Genomic DNA, 20,578 nt, shown 5'->3' on the forward strand with positions numbered 1-20,578 from the left:
GTGTGTGTGTGTGTGTGTGTGTGTGTGTGTGTGTGTGTGTGTAGGGGGAGGGCGGGTGGACAGCTGAAATCTCTACGCAGTTGTTTTAGCTTTACCTGGGCTACCTGAAGTTTGTGCCATGCACGTAAAGTTCACAGGTCAGCCAGAGATTGGACAAGGGATATGCAGAATTTATACCTCTTTTCTGGGGTTCCTCCCCTCATATTTCAGTTGCTGTTGGGGTATATTTCAGTTGCTTTTGGTTACCCCAAACTCTGTTCTCCGATTCCGTAACCAGTAAAACTTGGCTTCTCTCCAAGTTGCTACTTGGGACCTCCCCTCAGTGAAAAGCTATTAAAAATGGAAATCTCACGCAAGTCTGTTATTTGAGTGCAACGCACACCCCCCTCTTCTGCCTACTTTTGGTTGTTGTCCAGTAGCTTTACTTTTTAAAAATATATTTTATTCAGAGTTTTCAGTTGTTATCTGTAGGAGTAGTGGTCTGATATGTGCGATTTGCCATTATTGGTAATGAACTCTGCATCTTTTTAAAATCTGAAGTTCCAGTATTATGTAAAGTGCTAATTATTTAAACCTCAAACATGTCCTCTACTCTAGGTAGAAAGATTTTGATGAGGGAATAGTGAAATTTAATTTAATACAAAGTCCTAACTATAGAGAGACACAAAGTAATAGTTAAGTGCAACTTTAAGTATTCCTATTCACTGTGAGAATGGAAATATATCTGGTTGGGAATGAAGTCCTAGGTATAAGACAGATTTTTAATGTTCGCTTATTGTTATTTATTAAGTTCTAAGTATTCTCTTGGCTTGTGAAGGGTGGAGCTGTTAGTTGTCCAATTCATTGAGCTGATTAAAATTAGTAATTTCAAAGTGCGACTTTTAGTTGTTTAGCTGAAAAGCAATGAGGGGTAGTGAAGGTTTCTACCTCTGCTTAATTTTAAGTAAAATACTTACAATCAAGGGGGAAAAAAAGACTTAGTTGCCCCGGTAGATGAGGAGGTATAACCACTTTGCTAGTTATTAGAATTTCTATCTAAATAAAAGTGACAACTGTGTGGAACCAGAGGGAAGTTGCCTTATTATTGAGATTACAGCCATTAAGGTAACTTTTGTTCAGGCCCAGCTTCAAATGCAGCTGTGTTGGATGTGTGGGTTGTTGTTACGTGGTGCAGAGTAGTCTTTTCTCTGAGAATGTGTGAAAAAAACCACTTAAGGCCTGGCCTGTTTCCAGCTAACTCATCTGTAAAGTCGACAAAGGCTTGGCAATTATATTCCAGCTATTTTCTTCATCCTGTGGAATAACTGTTATCTGATTGTGAAATCAAATAAAATTCAATGTAAAATCTGAGAAATTATAGCATCCTTCTGTACTTTGAGTAGCACTGCTCACTGTGCACAAGCAGTAATATCCCCCAAATTTGGCTCAACTTAATTTAAACATTCCCCGCAGCAGCCCTAGCCCTGTTTTAGCTGGCAATACTCGTATTTTTTTTAAATTTTATTGGAATACAGTTGATACACAGTGTTGTTAATTTCTTCTGTACAGCAGAGTGACTGAGTTCTACATATATTCTTTTTCATATTCTCTTCCATTATGGTTTGTCACAGAATATTGAATATAGTTCCCTGTGCTATACAGTATGACCTTGTTGTTAATCCATCCTGTATATAATAGTTTGCCTCTGCTAATCCCAAACTCCCATTCCTTCCCTCCCATACGCCCCCTCCCCCTGGTAGTTGTAAAGGCAACTACAAGTCTGTTCTCTTTATCTGTGAGTCTGTTTATGTTTCGGCGATAGGTTCATTTGTGTCATATTTTAGATTCCACATATAAGTGATATCATATGGTACTTGTCTTTCTGATTTATTTGTTAGTATGATAATTTCTAGGTCCATCCATGTTGCTGCAAATGGCATTATTTCATTATTATTTATGGCTGAGTAGTATTCCATTGTACATATGTACCACATCTTCTTTATCCATTCATCTGTCAATGGACGTTTAGGTTGCTTCCATGTCTTGGCTATTTATGAATAGTGCTGCTGTGAACATTGGGGTGCATGCATCTTTTCAAATTATAGTTTTGCCTGGGTATATACCCAGGAGTGGGATTGCTGGATCATATAGCAACTCTATTTTTAGTTTTTTGAGGAACCTCCATACTGTTTTCCATAGTGGCTGCACCAATTTACACTCCCACCAACAGTGTAAGAGGGTTCCCCTTTCTCCACAGTCTATCTAGCATTTGTTATTTATAGACTTTTTAATGATGGCCATTCTGACTGGTGTGAGGTGGTACCTCATTGTACTTTTGACATGCGTTTCTCTAATAATTAGTGATGTTGAGCATCTTTTCATGTGCCTATTGGCCACCTGTTTGTCCTCGTTGGAGAAATGTCTGTTTAGGTCTTCCCATTTTTCGATTGGGTTGTTTTTTGTCATTGAGTTGTATGAGCTGTTTGTATATTTTGGAAATTAAGCCCTGTCAGTCACATGGTTTGCAAGTATTTCCTCCTGTTCTGTAGCTTGTCTTTTCGTTTTGTTTATGGTTTCCTTTGCTGTGCAAAAGCCTGTAAGTTTGATTAGGTCCATTTGTTTATTTTTGTTTTTATTTCTGTTGGCTTGGGAGACTGACCTAAGAAAACTTTCGTACGATTTTTGTCAGAGAATGTTTTGCCTCTGATCTCTTCTAGGAGTTTTATGGTGTCACATCTTATGTTTAAGTCCTTAAACTATTTTGAGTTTATTTTTGTGCATAGTGTGAGGGCGTGTTCTGACTTCATTGATTTATATGCAGCTGTCCAGCTTTCCCAGCACCACTTGCTGAAGAGACTGTCTTTTTCCCATTTTATATTTTTGCCTCCTTTGTCAAAAATTAATTGACCATAGGTATGTGGGTTTTTTCTGGGCTCTTTATTCTGTTCTATTGATCCATAGGTCTGTTTTTGTGCCAACACCACACTGTTTTGATTACTGTAGCTTTTGTAGTATTGTCTGAAGTCTGGGAGGGTTATGCCTCCAGCTTTTTTCTTCAGGATTGCTTTGGCAAGTCTGGGCCTTTTATGGTTCCACATAAATTTTAGGATCATTTGTTCTAGGATCACATTAAATCTGTAGATTGCTTTGGGTAGTATTGCAATTTTAACAATATTGATTCTTACAGTCCAAGAGAATGGGATATCTTTCCATTTCTTTGAATCATCTTTAATTTCCTTTATTAATGTTTTGTAGTTCTCAGCATGTCTTTCACTTCCTTGGTGAGGTTTATTCCTAGGTGGGTTTTTTTTTTTTTTGATGTGATTTTAAAAGGGAGAGTTTGTTTACATTTCTTTTCTGATATTTCATTGTTAGTGTAAAGAAATACAAATGATTTCTGTATGTTAATCTTGTATCTGCATACTTTACTGAATTCATTTATCAGTTCTAGTAGTTTTTGTGTGGAGTCTTTAGGGTTTTCTATTGGGTTGGCCAAAAAGTTCGTTTGGGTTTTTCTGTAAGATCTTATGGAAAACTGGAACAAACGTTTTGGCCAACCCAATATATATAGTATCATGTCATCTGCATATGAAACAATTTTACCTCTTCCCTACCAATTTGGATACCTTTTATTTCTTGTCTGATTGATGTGGCTAGGATTTCAATACTATGTTGAAGAAAATTGGTGAGAGTGGGCATCCTTATCTTGTACCAGATTTCAGTCGGAAACCTTTCAGCTTTTCACGGTTGACTTATTATATTGGCTGTGGGTTTGTCATCAATAGTTTTTACTATGTTGAGATATGTTCCCTCTATGCCCAGTTTTGTAAGGGTTTTTTGATCATGAATGATGTTGAATTTTATCAAGTGCTTTTTCTGAACCTATTGAATGATCATGTATGTGGTTTTTGACCTTTCTTTTGTTGATGTGGTGTGTCACACTGATTTGCATATGTTGAACCATATGTTGAACCATCCTTGTGACCCTGTGATGAATCCAACTTGGTTGTGGTGTATGACCTTTTTATGTGTTGTTGGATTTAGTTTGCTAATATTTTGTTGAGGATTTTTATGTCATAATCAAAGATGCTGGCCTGTAATTTTATTTTTTGGTAGTTTCTTTGGTTTTGGTATCAGGGTGATGGTGGCTTCATAGAAAGTCTTTAAGAGTGTTCCTTCCTCTTCAGTCTTTTTGGAAGTGTTTGAGAAGGATCAGTATAAGTTCTTCTTTGTATGTGTGGTAGAATTTCCCAGTGAAGCCATCTGCTCCTGGACTTTTGCTTGTAGGGAGGTTTTTTATTTTATTTTTTAACAGATTCTACTTCGTTTCCAGTTATTGGTCTGTTCAAGTTATCTATTTCTTTTTGATTGGAGTATAGTTGATTTACAGTGTTGTTAGTTTTCTGCTGTACAGCAAAGTGAATCAGTTATACATATACATATATCCACTCTATTTTAGGTTCTTTTCCCATATAGGTCATTACAGAGTATTAGGTAGAGCTCCCTGTGCTATACAGCAGGTCCTTATTAGTTATCTATTTTATATATAGTAATGTGTATATGTCAATCCCAGTCTCCCAATTTATCCTCCCTCCATCCCCCCTAGTAACCATAAAAGTTTGTTTTTTATATCTGTGACTCTGTTTCTGTTTTGTAGATAAGTTCACTTGTACCATTTTTTTTTAGATTCCCCACATAAGTGATATCATATGATATTTTTCTCTAACTTACTTCCCTCAATATGACAATCTAGGTCCATCCATGTTGCTGCAGATATCATTTCATTCTCTTTTTTGTGGTACACGGGCCTCTCACTGTTGTGGCCTCTCCCGTTGCGGAGCACAGGCTCAGCGGCCATGGCTCACGGACCTAGCCGCTCCGCGGCATGTGGGATCTTCCCAGACTGGGGCATGAACCCGTGTCCCCTGCATCGGCAGGTGGACCCTCAACCACTGCGCCACCAGAGAAGCCCTCATTCTTTTTTTATGGCTGAGTAATATTCCATTGTATATATGTACTACATCTTCCTTATCCATTCCTCTGTCAATGGACATTTAGGTTGCTTCCATGCCCTGGCCATTGTAAATACTGCTGCAGTGAACACTGGGGTGTATATATCTTTTTGAAGTATAGTTTTGTCCTCTATTCCTTCTTGATTCAGTTTTGGTGGGCTGTGTTTCTAGAAAGTTGTCCATTTCTCTAGGTTGTCAAATTTGTCGGCATACAATTGTTTGTTCATAGTATTCTCTTACGGTTTTTTGTATTTCTGTGGTATCAGTTGTTGTGATTTCTTCTCTTTCATTTCTTATTATTTCTTGTGTCTGCTCTTTTCTTCTTGGTGAGCCTGGCCAGAGATTTGTCAATTTTGTTTACCCTTTCCAAGAACCCAATTAAGTCTAACTGTTCTATTGTTTAAAGTCCCACTGCCCTAAAAGTTGCTTTTGTTGTTCTCTTGCCTAGAGCAAGGACTACTTATTAGGAGCTTTGGAGATTGGAGCAACTGAGCAGCCAGGGAAATGGTGAATGTAGCTCAGGCAACTTCCTTCCTCTTTAATCTCCACCTGGGAATCCAACTGGGAGGTGATTTGATTTTAGGGCTGGATTTGTAGAGGATATTGACCCTAACAGATGACTGATACTTGTTTGCAGACGTAAGAAAAACTAGCATCTCTATGAAGGCAGTCAGCTTGCTTTTACATCCATCTTTACAGTGAAATTCTTTGTTAAAGGGATTCATGAATGCTAAATCAGGAAAAGTAACAATGAGTTTAAGAATTATTCTGAATATATATTTATATAAAAGCACTGTACTTTATTTAATTCCATACAAAATGTGGGGATTAAAAACATTAAAAGTCAGTTTTTTAAATGTTTTGCTTTGGTCACGCTGTAGCCATCTTTTTACTTATAGCTCCTCCTCCTCCTCTGTTACAAGCAGGTGCTATAAACAGCGACTTTCTGGCTTATATCCTTTAGGAGTGAACGGACTTCTCCTTCCAGTCTTACTAATTCTTGAGCTTTATCTTCTAGATATTTTTGATTGTCCTCATATTTTCTTTCTAAATCTGTGGGAGATAAAAAGGTCTGAGCAGTTACACTACAGTGATGATCTCAAAATCAAATACTGATCCTCTTTGCCCAGAAGGCTCTATTTAAGTGCTTAAGACAGAGTGAATAGATGTTTACCATTTAAATAAACTAAAAAATCATGTCTTAAGAAAAAAAAAAAATCTACCTTTCAGGAGTTGCAGCTTGCTGTTTGCTTGAGCCAAAAGTGTTTTTGCTTCGTTTTGTAGCAGTTCAGCTTTCCTTCTGGCATCAGCTGACTCTTCAGTTTTTTGGGCAATTATATTTTCTACTTTCTTGTACTTTTCATCAAGTTCACCATCCAGAGTCTGCAGTTCCACATTTCAGCACAAAGAGGTAATAGTGTCAGTAGTTACATTTAAGGCTAGTAAACGATGGCAAGCTTGGATGAGATTAACTTGCATGGCAAGCATTCTGAATTAAAGGCCACTACCAAGGTTACTCAGGCTTCAAGCTACCCAGTAGTAAATAACTGAAAACATTAAACAGTGGAATTAGATACAACATTGACATGAGTTTTTTTAATGAAAGATCTTAAAGACATGTTGGAGTTGTGGTAGGTCTTTGGGGGTTAGTACTTTTCTATGGAGATGTTGTAGGAGAATGCACAGAGGGAGAGTTTGAGAATTAGGGGGTCTCAGAGGTAGGTTTGCCAAGATCCAAATATTCAGAGATCAAAAGAAGCTATTCAGAGATCAAAAGAAGCGAATTTTGGGAAAAAAAAATGGTAAGACCGTCTTGATTTTGACTAATTTAGGGTTGATAGAGACTTGCTATCAGGAAATCGGAGGGAAAAGGCAGATTTAACAAAAGGAGGGAAGGGCAAGATTGTAGCACAAGTGGGGTTAATGGGGGTTTGGAAAGATGGTTGTGAGTAATTCTGTTGATAGAGGAATTTCATGTCAAGGGGTTTTGTTCTTATTTCCAGTGAAATTTAATATTGATGCAAAATGTTCTGTAAGAAGACTACTTGGGAGATTTACACTCTCAGACCTGTAGGAAACTAGACCACAATGAAAAAAGACAGGTGTGGCAGTAAACTTATTGTTCTCTTCCCCAAACCACAGGTGTAGAGAAGTCACCTGTATGTAATGCCTAAAAGCTAGTCACGTCTAGGAAAAATCTCGACTTCATGTCAGTTATATAGCACCCTACTATTCATTTAAAAGTTTCAACACTCCTCTGAAAGGTTTTAAAAGGTTTCTTTAAATATTTGCTTACAGAAATTTAGAAATTGTGTCTCAATGATTACTTGGCTTGTAGTGAGAAATTTGGGCTTGAGACTTTCCTCTGCAAAATATAGTACTGTCCACTGAGAAGCAAGAGGTGGTTAATTCCAGATGAGCACAGAAGAGATAAGGGTTCCCTACTAGCTGTTGTCTGTTAGGAATTCTTTAAGCATTATCTACCCTGCTTTGAAAGATTTCTCAAAGGGCCAGGTAATTTACTGTTTGCCATAAAGGTCTTCCTAATTGAAATACAAGCTCAATAATGCTTGTTTTAAGGCTTCACCCCTAAGTTAATTTCATTTTTTTTTCTAAACGCTTATCCAAGTTTGGAGTTGAGGGCCTACATCACATGTATGGATACTTTTAACATGTATGGATACTTTTATATCCACTGCCATTCTTTTCCATCTGTGGCTCTGCAGACTGCTATTTCAAAACAGGTCACTTGGGGATGTTTCTGATGAATAACCTTGTTTAGGTCCATGTCCCTTATTAATTCCAAGGCAGGCATGGAGAAGACTAGTTGCTCCTTTATCCACATAGCTGTGAAGTTACAAAGATGTACTTACCTTCTTAACATCTTCTGCACTTTGTTTCACAGTATATACTACTTTTTCAATATATTCTGCCTCCCCAGAGTTCTGGGCAGCTTTCCGCTTAAGTTCTTCCACATTTCTCTCCAGCTCACTGAGGCGCTGGGAGGCATTGAACAAGGTTTCCTCGGAAGCTGCTGTTTCAGACTCGATCTAAAAGCATCATCATTCAGCAAGCCATTAATTCAAGAAGTGGTAGCAAGTGCTATGACTACAGTGTAGAGGAAGATTTAAAAAGCTGCTATGACATGGCTCTAGAACAAAAGAAATCTCAAGAAAGCTTATATAAAGTGCCCAAGTTTAAAATAGTCTCTGCTACGTCTCATATATTAACTTCATTCTTTCACTACTTCTGCTGGCCTAGGCTGAAATTTTTGTAAAATTTTTCCTTACTGAACCACCTCCAGGCAGCTTGATGTGTTGAGAAAGCACTTTAAGAACACCTGCAGACTTTGCCTAAACAGTGTTCACAAAGCAGCAGATGTGAGTAGAGGGATATCCAGACAACTTTCTGAAGTATTATGGGTGAAAAAATTATAACTTCCAGTCTAGTTTTTTTCTGTCAACTGTAAATGTTAAACTCTAGTAGCAGAGGTTATAGTACTTCAGAAATGACATGGAAATCAGGAATGTTAAAACTCTGAAAAGTTACTACAGGATTGTGAGATGACAGAGGTCTGGGAATGTTATAACTGGAAGCTATAAGTGCTCAAAATTATTTAGGGAAAAAGTATCTATGTTATCTATGCAACTGGTGAGGGTAAGTTTACTCTCATTTCAAAGTATAATCAGTAACCGTTGTTGTTGTTTTTAAAGCTAGCCAAAGTAAGCCTGACCCATAACAGAAGAACCAGTTTCACTGAGCACCTAATTTTTCTGAAAAATGATCTTTAAGGATGGGTCTGTTCCACAGAATTACTCTGAATAACAGTGTCATAACTAATGGGTCAGTAGATGCATATGCTAGAATTTGTAACTATTTCAAACCAAATGATTCTTGATCTGAGAGTTCACCCATTAGTTAACTTAGAAAACAATTCTTACGGACTATTCTTACAAGATAACCTAAGTAGGCGAATGGTTTGTGACAAGCTTTCATTGGTGTGGTTTAGGTAAAGGCTCCATTTTTTCTTACTGTTAACCTGAAACACTTCTGCCCACCATTATTAACTTGCAACAACAAACCAGGTCTCGCACCTACAGTTTGATTAATAGTTTCCATTTGGCTTTTCAAAACAGTCATTTTTTAAGTGTCACTTAAAGTTCATTAACATGTTAACACAGTGACAAATTTGAAAATCCTAGAGATAGAAAAAACAGTAATTGAAAGGGTTAGAACATAGTCTGCTGGGAAAACATAATTTTTCTAAACTTGAACAAGTAGCCTGAAGAAAGGGCTTTAAATTGCTCATAATGTAAGAAAGTGGCTTGGGAACTGTCCGGCTTCATTCTACTGAGAGTAATGGAATAAGGGGAAGATGGGCTTTTATCAACTGCTGGTAGGGAAAGCAGGCTGAAAAGGCATTTCCCAAGGTTTTAAACGTTAGGGGTCGTTGGCTTGAGAAGGGGGATAGCAGCAAGTAATAAGAGCATCTAACTTCAAAGTGTATTGTGAGAACATAAGGACGGGTTAAACGAGTCATCAGTTTTCTTTACCCAGTTTCATAACAAATGAACTTTCCTAAGATCGGAAGGAAAAATTTGCCTCTAGAACTGATTTTTGAAAAGTGAAAGAATAAAACAGAATTAGTTTGCATTGCTTTTAAGAGAGAAGTTATTAGAATAAAGCACTAAATCCATGTGAAAAGTTCTTAGTGTCTTTAATATTGGGTAGGCTCTAGGGTATTTTGCCTATAGATTTCCCATGCATTCTGAACAAAACAGATTGTTTAGCTGTAAGAGCTCTATTAGGTTCCTCTAAAACAGGGTGTTAGAAGCGGATGTTTTGTGAATGATCACCTCATAAATCTTGAGGCACCGGCCTTACATGTAGTTGCTTTGGGGCTGCAAAACCTTGCTCTGTTCATCCTCTCTCTCCAGCCAGAGATGTTCTAAAACTGGATATTAAGTAAGAGTGTGCTTCATACTGAATAGAATCTGTGTGATTCCTTGAAGGAACAGGAAACTCATTTTTATCTTTCTGTGGGGATGAAAATGAAAGGGGGTTTAATGTTTCTCAGAGTCCTTTTTCTTCCTTAAAAATGACACTTTTAGGACCTTGTGCTATGGGAGTAGCTTAGATTTACTGAAAGGACTCCTTTAGTGTTGAACTGTAAGATATTTCATAGATAACTGTCAAATGCGCTTCTTGTCTGGTAAGAGTACATGCGCGTGTGTTTTCTCCCACACGTAATAATGATTGCAATCTCTTACTGAAGTTAGCAGGTTCTGGGTTCCTTGGATGTCTTCATCGGCTTGTTTAATTGCCTTCTCTGCTGCAATCTGGGCCTTTTCTGCTTCTTCCAGAGCTTCCTTTACCATGTCTGCAGTGACTTTAACATCTGTTGCACTTTTGCTGAGTAAAACAATGAGACAGTATATTATATGTGAACATGGAAAAAGTACTTCCTCTCAGAAGAGAGCATTCCTTTTACAGAAAAGCCTTCCTGAAGTGACCCCCGAGACTCACATGGAGAAATACTTTACTCAATGCTAGATACACAAAGCCCCCCGTAAATGCCACAATACTGTCTCCAGATACCTGGCTCTTTGAGCTTCTTCTAACAACATCTCAGCTCTGGCAATGTCAGCAGCACTCTGCTGTAGAATAACCTCTACTTGAGAAAGGCTTTCAACTCGTTCACGAATATCTTCTGTCAAGTTCTGTAACTGCTGTGGGGTGCTAGGCATTTCCATTTTCAGTACTTCGTTAGCAACTGCTTCAATGCTGTCTAGGTCAGCACTATCCTCTGTTAAAGCAAAGATGTTCCCGTGAAGAGGTGAAAATCATAGATGGTTCACTCATTCAACCACTTATTGGCCATCTACTATGTGATCAGCATGGTGGGGTTACACCAAGACAAAGGTACTTCCTATTTAAGAGTTTTTAATCTAGGCTGGGGAGATGAGACCTACACACAGGAACAGTACTGCAGACAGTGCGTACTGCTGGAGTTGGTTGTAGGCTGGGGTCGTCGGGTAAAACCGTGGAGGGTGGGGAACTGATCAGGTTTTGAAGGGTAACAGGATTTGAGAGAACAAAGAACATCTCTGGCTGGAGAGGCAGGATGGGCAGAGCAAGTTATGTGGAAGTTGAATGAAGTGAATGGTTCAGATTGTAGAAAACGATACAGGCCAGGGTAAAAAAGCTGGGTCTGAAAACTTTCAGTTGAGGTTGAAAAATTAGGTAGGAAACTACTGTACATGCAGATGTAATTGTTGAAATTCCTAATAAATTATCTGGATTCAGGAAACTACAGAAAGGGAGAAAATCCAGTCAGAAGCAAGAAAATCAGGATAGTTGCCTTATCAAAGAAGCCATGGAGTTTCAAATGTCAAATGTGAAAAGAGGTCAAAAAAATACCAGTTTAAACTTTAAATATGTCATTGATATTTAGGCTTTATTTTTTTTCCTTTTAAATGGAGCCCTAGGGTTTAAGCACAGGATAATATATGATTGAATGATGGCTTCCACAGAATATTGCATAAGATATCCTTAGCAAATACTGTTGGCGCCTTACTTATTAGCCATTCTCCCCTTTTCCTTGCTAACAGCATACTGATTTCGTTCAGGTACCAACCTCTAAGGTAAGGTGAGCTTATCAACTCAGTTAAATACTGCTTAGCCTGCCAATTACGGGTAATCCCTTTCCATTTGTCAGGGACATCTATACATGGGGATGGGACTCATTTCTGGCCATTGAGCTTTATGGAAATGACTTCTCAAAGGCTTCTGGGAAAGATTTCCTCCCTTTAAAAATGATACAACCAAGGACTAGGTAGGTGGTCTCTCCTTCCATTAGCTACTATTGTGTCTTTATGTGAAGTCTGGAACTTTGGCAGCCACCTTGTAACCGGGAGGAGCTAGCCTGAGAACAAAGCTGATATGCTTAAAATGACAGTACAGAAAGAGGAGAAGTGCATGAATCCGAGAACCATGGAGCTATTCTACTACTGAACTTACTGTGTGTTGTAATATACATCCCTTTTTTGACTAAGTCCATTTCAGTTGAGAGTTTTCCTTAACTTGTGGCCAAAACTGTCCTGACTGGTAACAAGCAAACTGTGACCTGCAATATTTATGAGCTGGACCACAAATCCCAGAGATTTTCTATTTCTGTACAAAACACTTAAAGTATAGAGCTATGTAACTATAATACGATTAATTAAAGTTCTAATGACACATTATATGTAATTGCTAACACAAATTCCAAATTTAGTTCTCATAGTGTATGTCTGACTTCTTGATTTGTTACTTGGGTATCACATCGGGTGTGTTATATCAGCATAAATTGGAGGTTATTTACATACAGATACATTTAAAAATTTTGGAAGTATTTTTTTCCCTGCAAGAATTTGATTTTATCTACAATGCAGATTTGAATTACAGCCTCTCAAACACTCTTAAAAAACTGTTGTATATTCCAAGACAGGAACAAATGTCTAAAAGTAAAATGAAAAAGTTCCTTACGGGTCAAAAAGTTCCTGATTTGCTTGATCAGATTTCTCAGATCCTCATTGCTCTTGTCCACTTTTTCTTTGGTAGCGTTGGTTTTCAACAGAACATCTTGAGCATTCTGTTTTGCCTCATCTGCCCTCAGTTTTGCTTCAGAGACCTATGTATGGGGAATAAAATACCCGTGGAACAATGTCACTCTTTCTAAAACAGACGAGAATATTATAAATGGTCCAGCAAATGATGTCGAAAAACTTAAGTATTTGGAGTCACAGCTTTTAGAAACAAACATCTCCCATTCAACCATACTATATTCTTGTATAGACAAAGTATTCACTATACCAATTCCTATACAACAGTCTTACATAGCTAGGGCTAGCATATAAAATTTTTTTCTAGTTGTTTTTAATTCCTCCAAAACGTGGTGGTGTATAAGATGTTCGTTAGTCTTTCTCAGGTACCAACCTACATACTTAAGTTAGCATGAAGTTAATACTTCATGTCACTTCAGAAGAATAAAGGCTCAATTGAAATAACAGCTGGAGGTATTCATAACCCTGGACCCATAGTTAGTAACATGGTTATTTCAAATTATTGTGAGAAACAAGCAGATTCTTAAACCATCTATGAATAAAACCTCCTCCTCTCTTTCCCTGACCTCACAAAAACTCACGCCTTTTCGTTTTAGTCAGCATTTGGAATTGATTTGTCCCATTCAGATCCTCCAGTCCGCAACAGAAAGCAAACAAACAAAAACAGCCCATCCGTTGAATTACCATCTTGGAGAGCCGTTCCACCTCAGCCAGGGCACTCAGGACATCTCGGTCAAAGTCCATGGCTTTCTGCCAGGCGCCATGTGCGACAGCGACCAGCCCGCCACAGCCGGGCCCCCCACATTGCTTCTGTCCTTCGTCAGTTCTGCAGTTTGGGCCGCCACATTCGGTCTCGGAACAGGAGGCTCCTGGAGGTGTTCCACACGTCTGCAGCGAGCCAAGGAACAAGCACGGGGTGCAGAGTGAGTCCACTGCAGCCAACAGCTGTGCAGGGCCCCAGAGAGCGTGTAGGTGGTCCTCAGCGAGGGCGCTTGAAAACAGTGTTCAGGATAGAGCCGGGCAAAGAGCTCAGGGTGAGCTAACCTGCTTATTTCCAAGGAAACAGTGCTTTACAGCCCTGCATCAATACCTTCTGCCCTAATGAACTGGGATGCCATATGGGTTCGGTGCAGGGTGCAAATGTTATCTGCTCCATCAAGCTGAAGTCGGCCAATATGAAAGCCAAAGAATGTGTCCCGTCCCCTTTCTCCTAACTGGTAGGGTTTACCAAATAAATTAAATAAATAAATAAATAAATAAATAAATTGAGAACCTTCTTTCGACCTAGCACCATGTTAACTGTTTTGGTGAAAAGGGTGATAAAAAAGGCCCATTATCGGGCCTTTTAGTAATTTCCCATCTAGTAAGGAAGACAGGATCATTCCAGGTAAAACAGCCAATAGGTCAGATGCTGCAAGTACAAAGGAAAGCAGGCAAAGCAGAGACCACCGAGTATTACTGTAGTTTGGGAAGGAGTGTTGGCTGGTGGGATTTGAGCAGGGGAAGTGGGGGAACATTCCACATGGGAGAGGAAGAGAGAAGACAAAGGTACGGGTATAACTTTTCCAAATAACCTCCCAATGGCCCTGCCAGACTCCTCCTTTCTTACCTACCAGAAACTTCCAAAGACCAGGGCTTGGTTGTAGAATAGACAGAGCAAATTGATAAATTACAAGATTGCTATGTGATGGAAAAGGCTGAGAAGGAAGAAAAATTACATTTAGAGCTATCCTTTTGTGGAAAATGGTCATGTTGAAAAGAGGCAAAAGCTATACTACAGTGAAAAACAGTTAACAGGGTACTCCCAAACAGGTACTCCTTTTAATAAGTAAAAGAGTAGTTTTTGAATAAATACAGTCAACTGTTTAACCTAATAGTTTTGTAATAATTATAATCCCATTATATCTCAAAATAATACATGTGTCTGGTTTACAGCACATAAAAAGCTTCAGAAAATAACGTCTATTCTGCATGCTGTACAAGCACATGAGCCTTAATCAAGAAGAGATGCGTTAAGACCTTAGGGATACTTTCTAAAAACTATCCGACAGCACACTAGAAGATCTGTTTTATTTCAGCAGCCTGGCAGGCTTAAAACCAGCATGGGTGTAAGGAAATATACACAAAGACAAACCAAAGGTACTTGAAAAACACAAAGAAGCAAAAATCTTTCTACACGAGAAATGGTGGTATGGACTCTCTAAAGGGAACTCTCACAGGATCATCAACACACACACACAGTGGGAGATGGAAAGAGCATAGGCTGTTCCTAGGCCACGCCCCTGACGGAAAGCAGGCCCAGGGCAGGGCTCCCGCTCCTGTGGCCAGAGGCACCTGCTGCAGCCACCTGCTCCCAAGACATCCTCTGCTGCACAGCAGACATCCTTTAGCATGCTTATCTGCTTTTCATTTTAGTTTGGAGAGGTTTTGTTTGTGATGACTATAAGGAAGGAGCCGACATACCGAAAGGAAGGAAGACAAGAGGTTGGGGATTTCACACTCACGCGTGATGGCTTTGTCTCAGGTGCGATTTACACATTGATCTAGGCCTCTTTCTCTATTAAAGAAACTGTGACAGGAGATCTCCTAACTCCCTATTTCCATTAGATGCCATCAAGTTTCCTAAGATAATGAAAATATAACCTTGTAGGCATTAATTATAAGGCACAGTGTGTTTTTGTCTATTTCGGAGGAGGTGGGGAGGGGGAAGGCTGAGAGGGTGGGGGACTGTTACTAAGACAAAATTGTACTGAAGCCTGAACTCACAGCTTCCTAGGAACCCACCTTCCCCCTTGTACTGACTCTGTTCTAAGCTAAGAGAGCAGAAGCCTTATAAAATAAAGGTACAGAATATAAAAACATCCTCCAAAGTCTCTCAGAGAGGTATTCTTCCATGAAAAACAGTAAGGGAGCAAGAGGAAGAAACAGGCTTAGTTTGGCTTTTTTTTTTTTTTTGGTTTCCTGCCTGATTTTCATTGAACTCACTACTCAATTCCATTTGGCTTCAGAGTTACTTTTTAAAAGCTTCCGAGAAACGAATCCACTTCCTACGCTGGTCTTCACTAGCTAAAGTTACCGGGACAAAGGAACATTTTAACTAACACCCACCCACCCATGAAAAAAAATTCTTTAGCGCCCTTTAATTTTTTTAAGAAGTCTCTCCCCGAATGATTCTCACTTGCTCCACTGAGACGGAGTTTGCACTTCAAATCAGAACAAACTAAAAAATGTCCACAGTATAAAAAGGATCCAGTTTAGATAAGAAGGCAGTGACTCGATTCAGCAGCCTTGGGATAATAGTCCTGATTCTTGGTTGTACCACAGAGAAACCTCTAGGAGAGAGGAAGGTTGGAAACCCACACACTGTTGTGTTTATTCTGGCTTGGTCACGGATACCCCAGACTGTGGGCCAGAGACTGAGCCGGGGAGTTTCCCTCCTGCTGACTCATTTGCAAAGTGGACAATGTTAAAGACAAAGCAGGGTGTTTTTTCTCCTGTAGCATGGCAGCCTTGAGGCCAAACCCTCAAACCTTACCATTTCGGCAGCAGCTGAAAGGTCAAGACTTTGTAGTTTGCCTGCCAGTTCATCCAGAAGGCGGGCCTGCTCCTCCTGTTTTTCCCTGAACTGGGACTCTCGCTCCAACATCAAGTCTTCCACTCTGTCCCGAGTGCGGGCCGACTGCTCCACAGTGCCACTGGAATCTGTGGTGGAAGCGTTCACGCGCTCCTCTGCCTCGAGAGACATCTGGAAATACTTGGTGATGCTGTCCAAGGCGCCTAGGGCATGAAATGAAATTGCCCACAGTTAATCCCCTTGTACTCGATCTCCCCGTCAAGCAGCGGCTGTATTTCGCGTCTAAACTGACCATATGGCTTTGTTTTAAAATTCAAGGAATAAAATCTTTATGAAGAAATATAACTTTCCTCTCATGATCACTGAATACACTTTGTCCCGTTAGCACCTAACTCTGGCTCTGGAGGATGCCAGACATCTGGATTAGAAAATTAAGTCAGTCATGCAGATGTTGTTCCTGCACACAGGCAAGCATCCAGTTCTTTCTAAATAGCTGGTGTCAGGCAGCCTGTAGATTACATGTCCAGATTATTTTTCCCTTTTCTCAGTCATTTAACTATTTAGATCCACTCAAATGGCTAATATTATATACATAAAACAGCCTGACGTGTTTTGGCTTTAAGGATCTAGCCAAAAAAATAAGCAATCATGCATAAAGCAGGACGGATAGGGTGATCTGACCCATTTTTAACTTTCTTTTGCTTTGGGGAGGGAAGGTCCTATAATACGGCCTACGATACCAATAAACGATTTGTAAATGTGATTTCCTGACCAAGTAACATTCTCGAATATAAAACGATGTGAAGTATCAACTTAATTTCTTAACTTTTTACAAGAGCCCGTTTCCAAGAGAAGCCAAGGAGGTAAACCACTAACTGGAAAAAAAATTAAAAAATCAGAAAACGCACGCCATTCTAATGCAACAACCACTGCTCGCGCCATGCAGCCCCTTCTGCGCCCCACGTCCCACGTTTGTAAAATGGGGACTTTAATCCTCATTTGTGCCAGAGTCTCAATGAGAAAAAGCTTAAAAATGATTACAAAGCACTTAATTTTCTTCTAAAAGTGCTCTATTAAAAGGTTAGACAGGTGGTAAAATCCATTGCCCAGGATTAAGTATTTGCACAAAAAAATGCTCACCCCGAATATCTGAATTTTTGATAAATTCCAATTGTTCAGCAAGCTCCTTCACTGTGTTATCCAGGCTTTCTGCTTCTGTCTGTAGAGCATCTAGTTCTCTGGCCGTGCTGTTGTTTTGCGTAGCTGTGTCAGATAAATTTACTTCTACTTGAGCCATCTTTTCTGTAACATCTTTGGTTAGTTTCCTGTAAAGAGGAGGGCAAATTTACTTAAGGAAAATAAACCAAAGGGAAAACTTGAAGTCTCAATTTTACATTTTCTACTAATACTTTATCCATTACTCTGTAATTTCAGACCGATTCAGTAGTCTGTAATAATTTAAGTACTGGTTTTATTCTTATCATTAAGAGACTGTTAAATCTAACAATTTTTCTTTCTTCAAGACTTTGAAGAAAAACACAGCAGCACCACTCAGCTGTGTTGTGGCGGATGGACTACAGGAGGGATTTCGAATGTCTGATGTAACATGAGCACAGATCCAGAGCATGGAGTACCAGCTCTGTACCTAAGCAGCTTCAAGCCCATACAGTCCCACAAACTCCAAAGATGTAAGTGACTCCAGTGTACTATTATGCCTCCCAGCCACCCACCAAAAATGCTCTCATGTGAACCTCAGGGATCTCCTTCAAGATGGGACATTCAGAAAGCAAGCCCCACCGCCACCAGGAAGACAGTGGGAGCAACCCAGAGGAGCTTTCCCTACCCGACCCCCTTCAAGCCACGTCTCATCAAAGGAGCCGCCTCCTTCCACCAACAAAGCAACCCTTTAGTTTTTCCTGAGAAAGAAGTAGTACCAGTAAGAATGGAATATGATAACCATTTAGCTTTCACAATGTTTCACTTGGAATCTAAACCCAGCTGCATTTTGTTCTGTATCTTCCTGTCTCCAAAGCTGTACTTTAGGCATCTGTTTGTCAATTACTCGTATATACAGTGTGCCTGTGTGTATGTATCTCAAAGAAAGGAATATTTGAGAAGACCTTACCCCTGGGTATCACCTAACTCAGTATCATTGTCTTCTCAGGAATATAATCGTACAAAAAACTGGGAAAATGCAGAGATGCTGAACGGTTGGGGGCCAATCAAAAAATGATGTTTAAGGCTGAGAGAATACCGTGACCCAACTCAAAGAAAAAGTGCTTAAAAGGATTTGCGGGTTAAATTATATTTTGTAAACCTGATGGCTCTTTTCCTGAGGCTAGTTTTTTTTTTTCAGTGCTTTGCTTTTATTAATCGGTTGATTCACAGAAGGCTTTCATTTCTCCTCAGGTCTCGTACAAAGTTATAATTTTACAAAGTCAAATCTCACATTGCATATTTGTAAATAATGCCCCTTTGGATCCTGGACCTTGCGTCCCTGGCTACTGTGTTGGAAAAATGATTGATGAAATTGGTGTTCCCAAGGTGATTCCAATCTGTCTGATTAGGTGAAGAGTGAAGGTAGGACCAGGGCTGTCTGAGGAAGGGAGTCGCTCTTTCTGGCAGGCTCTTGATGGATACCAGATTTTCTTGTTTTCCCTTAAGGTGCATGACACCCAGGCCAAGAAATCGTTTCCTAAATGGGCTTGCACTCAGACCATGGCCTTCCACAGGGCCTCCCACAGCTCGTTATCGCTACATTTAAGAAGGCTGAGCTGTACCACGGTCTTTTTAGTGAGGTTAAATTCCTCACTAAGTGCATTATGGCCCCACATCAGACATCGCCTAACACCCTGGTGAACCGCATGATCTTGGCCATGAGCTCTGAGGCTTGAAATCAAGGGACTAGTTACTTTAAATCTAGAAGGTCTAGGAAGGACCTCCTACAAGGTACTTGAGCTAATGTTAGCGGTTAGCTTCCTGCTTCTCATACACAGCGCTGAGATGAAAAGGCCATCTCACTTCTTAGAGGTGCTGATTAAAAGTCCCATCACACAAAATGTGACCGTAGTTCTGTCACGATACAATATCGCCTCAACGTATAGGACTTAGCCATGAGTCAACCCCCTCGCTCACGCCAAACGGCGAGTCTACAATAAAAACCCGTAGCATTGGGGGAAACACGAATGCTTCATACCCTTTCCTGTTTCGGCCTTTAGCCTAGACCTTATTATGCTGTTTTGGGTCGGGGCGGGGGGTCCTTTTTGGCAAAGGGAGTTGGAATGTTTGAGAGCAGAAAGATGACTGGCTGGGAGAAAGTTCAGCATCACTTTGCTCAATTCTCTCTGCTTCCACTGGCAAAATACACACTTTCCAATTAGAGAGATGATGACCCAGAGAAGGGCTAAGAAGAGGAATTTTCATTACAGAGAATTTGTTATAATTAGATGAATGAAGCACTGCTCTAGTGGACCAACAGCTGAGGAGCGCAAATAACCTAGAAATAGGAGGCTTATTTGTGGTAACGGACTTTCCCTGGTAGTAGCAAAACATAATAACAATTCATACTGTTCTCTGCAATTACCTTACCATTTCGTAGATCAGTCCTTTTGTTACTCTGTCAGGGAAAGGTAAATACTATCCTCCACTCCTCCGCAGGAGAGAAGAGAGAGGCTTAGAAATGAGCAAGTCATTCAAGTTCACAAGCCTAGCAAGTGACCCAGCTGTGACTCTGCTACGGATCCTTTGAATCCAGCATCCTTGCCATTCTGCTGGCCGAGAGTACTGTCTGCAGAGAAGAGTGCCGAATACAACGTTCACACATTTTGCACTGCAATCTCTGCAACTCTGGTCCCCAGCAATGAGCCGGTGTCCACTCACCCCCATACCCAGAGCAGCGACTGCTGGAAAGCGATTGGCCCAGTTACCTGTTTTCACTCACAGCACTAACCACGCCTCTGGTGGAAGGGCCACACTGTGGATTCCTCGAGCGGAAACAGCATCGTGAGCTGTTACTCTGGTCCATCAGCTACTTACTCTGCTTCCTCAAAGAGGTTTCCGACGTTCTTCAGTGGCTCGGCGGCTGGGCTCTGGGCCAGGACGTCTCTGATCTCATTGACTTTCTTCTCCACCGAGTCCACAGTCTCCCGGTAAGGCCCAATCACGCCACTGATCTTCAAGGCCTTGGCCTTCTCCAGGAACTTCCGGGTCCTGTTGGTCAGCTCGGCGATGATCACGTCCCAAACAGCAAAGCACTGGTGGCAGGGCATGCAGTCGGGGAAGACGCCCGAGTACCCCCGAGTGCACTTGTCACAGCGTGGACCCTCCACACCCTCGACGCAGACACACTGGCCGGTGGACTGGTCACACTGCGGTGTCTCGATGCCCCGGGGGTCGCAGTCACAGGCTAG

At 40.4% G+C, this 20,578-nt stretch overlaps 2 protein-coding genes across 3 annotated transcripts in view; one reads left to right on the top strand and one right to left on the bottom strand.

Annotated features, from left to right (window-relative positions):
- The window catches only part of DLD (dihydrolipoamide dehydrogenase), a 58,413-nt gene extending 38,621 nt beyond the window's left edge, over positions 1-19,792 (top strand). For both annotated transcript variants that reach the window (XR_008617462.1, XM_007117687.4), the window contains exon 15: positions 17,693-19,792. The gene's annotated coding sequence lies outside the window, so the exon portion shown is untranslated. The remainder of the gene's footprint in view (positions 1-17,692) is intronic.
- Positions 5,008-20,578, bottom strand: part of LAMB1 (laminin subunit beta 1) — a 74,976-nt gene continuing 59,405 nt past the window's right edge. Inside the window, exons 25-34 of the mRNA XM_007117685.3 lie at positions 20,205-20,574; positions 17,310-17,494; positions 16,131-16,372; positions 13,280-13,483; positions 12,519-12,663; positions 10,590-10,797; positions 10,262-10,403; positions 7,865-8,041; positions 6,215-6,374; positions 5,008-6,044 (exon numbers count right to left, since the gene is read on the bottom strand). Coding sequence (XP_007117747.1) covers positions 5,908-6,044; positions 6,215-6,374; positions 7,865-8,041; positions 10,262-10,403; positions 10,590-10,797; positions 12,519-12,663; positions 13,280-13,483; positions 16,131-16,372; positions 17,310-17,494; positions 20,205-20,574 — 1,970 coding nt within the window. The 3' untranslated portion in view covers positions 5,008-5,907. The remainder of the gene's footprint in view (positions 6,045-6,214; positions 6,375-7,864; positions 8,042-10,261; positions 10,404-10,589; positions 10,798-12,518; positions 12,664-13,279; positions 13,484-16,130; positions 16,373-17,309; positions 17,495-20,204; positions 20,575-20,578) is intronic.

The sequence above is a fragment of the Physeter macrocephalus genome, chromosome 5 (assembly GCF_002837175.3).
Source record: "Physeter macrocephalus isolate SW-GA chromosome 5, ASM283717v5, whole genome shotgun sequence".
In the NCBI taxonomy this organism is placed as follows: Eukaryota; Metazoa; Chordata; class Mammalia; order Artiodactyla; family Physeteridae; genus Physeter; species Physeter macrocephalus.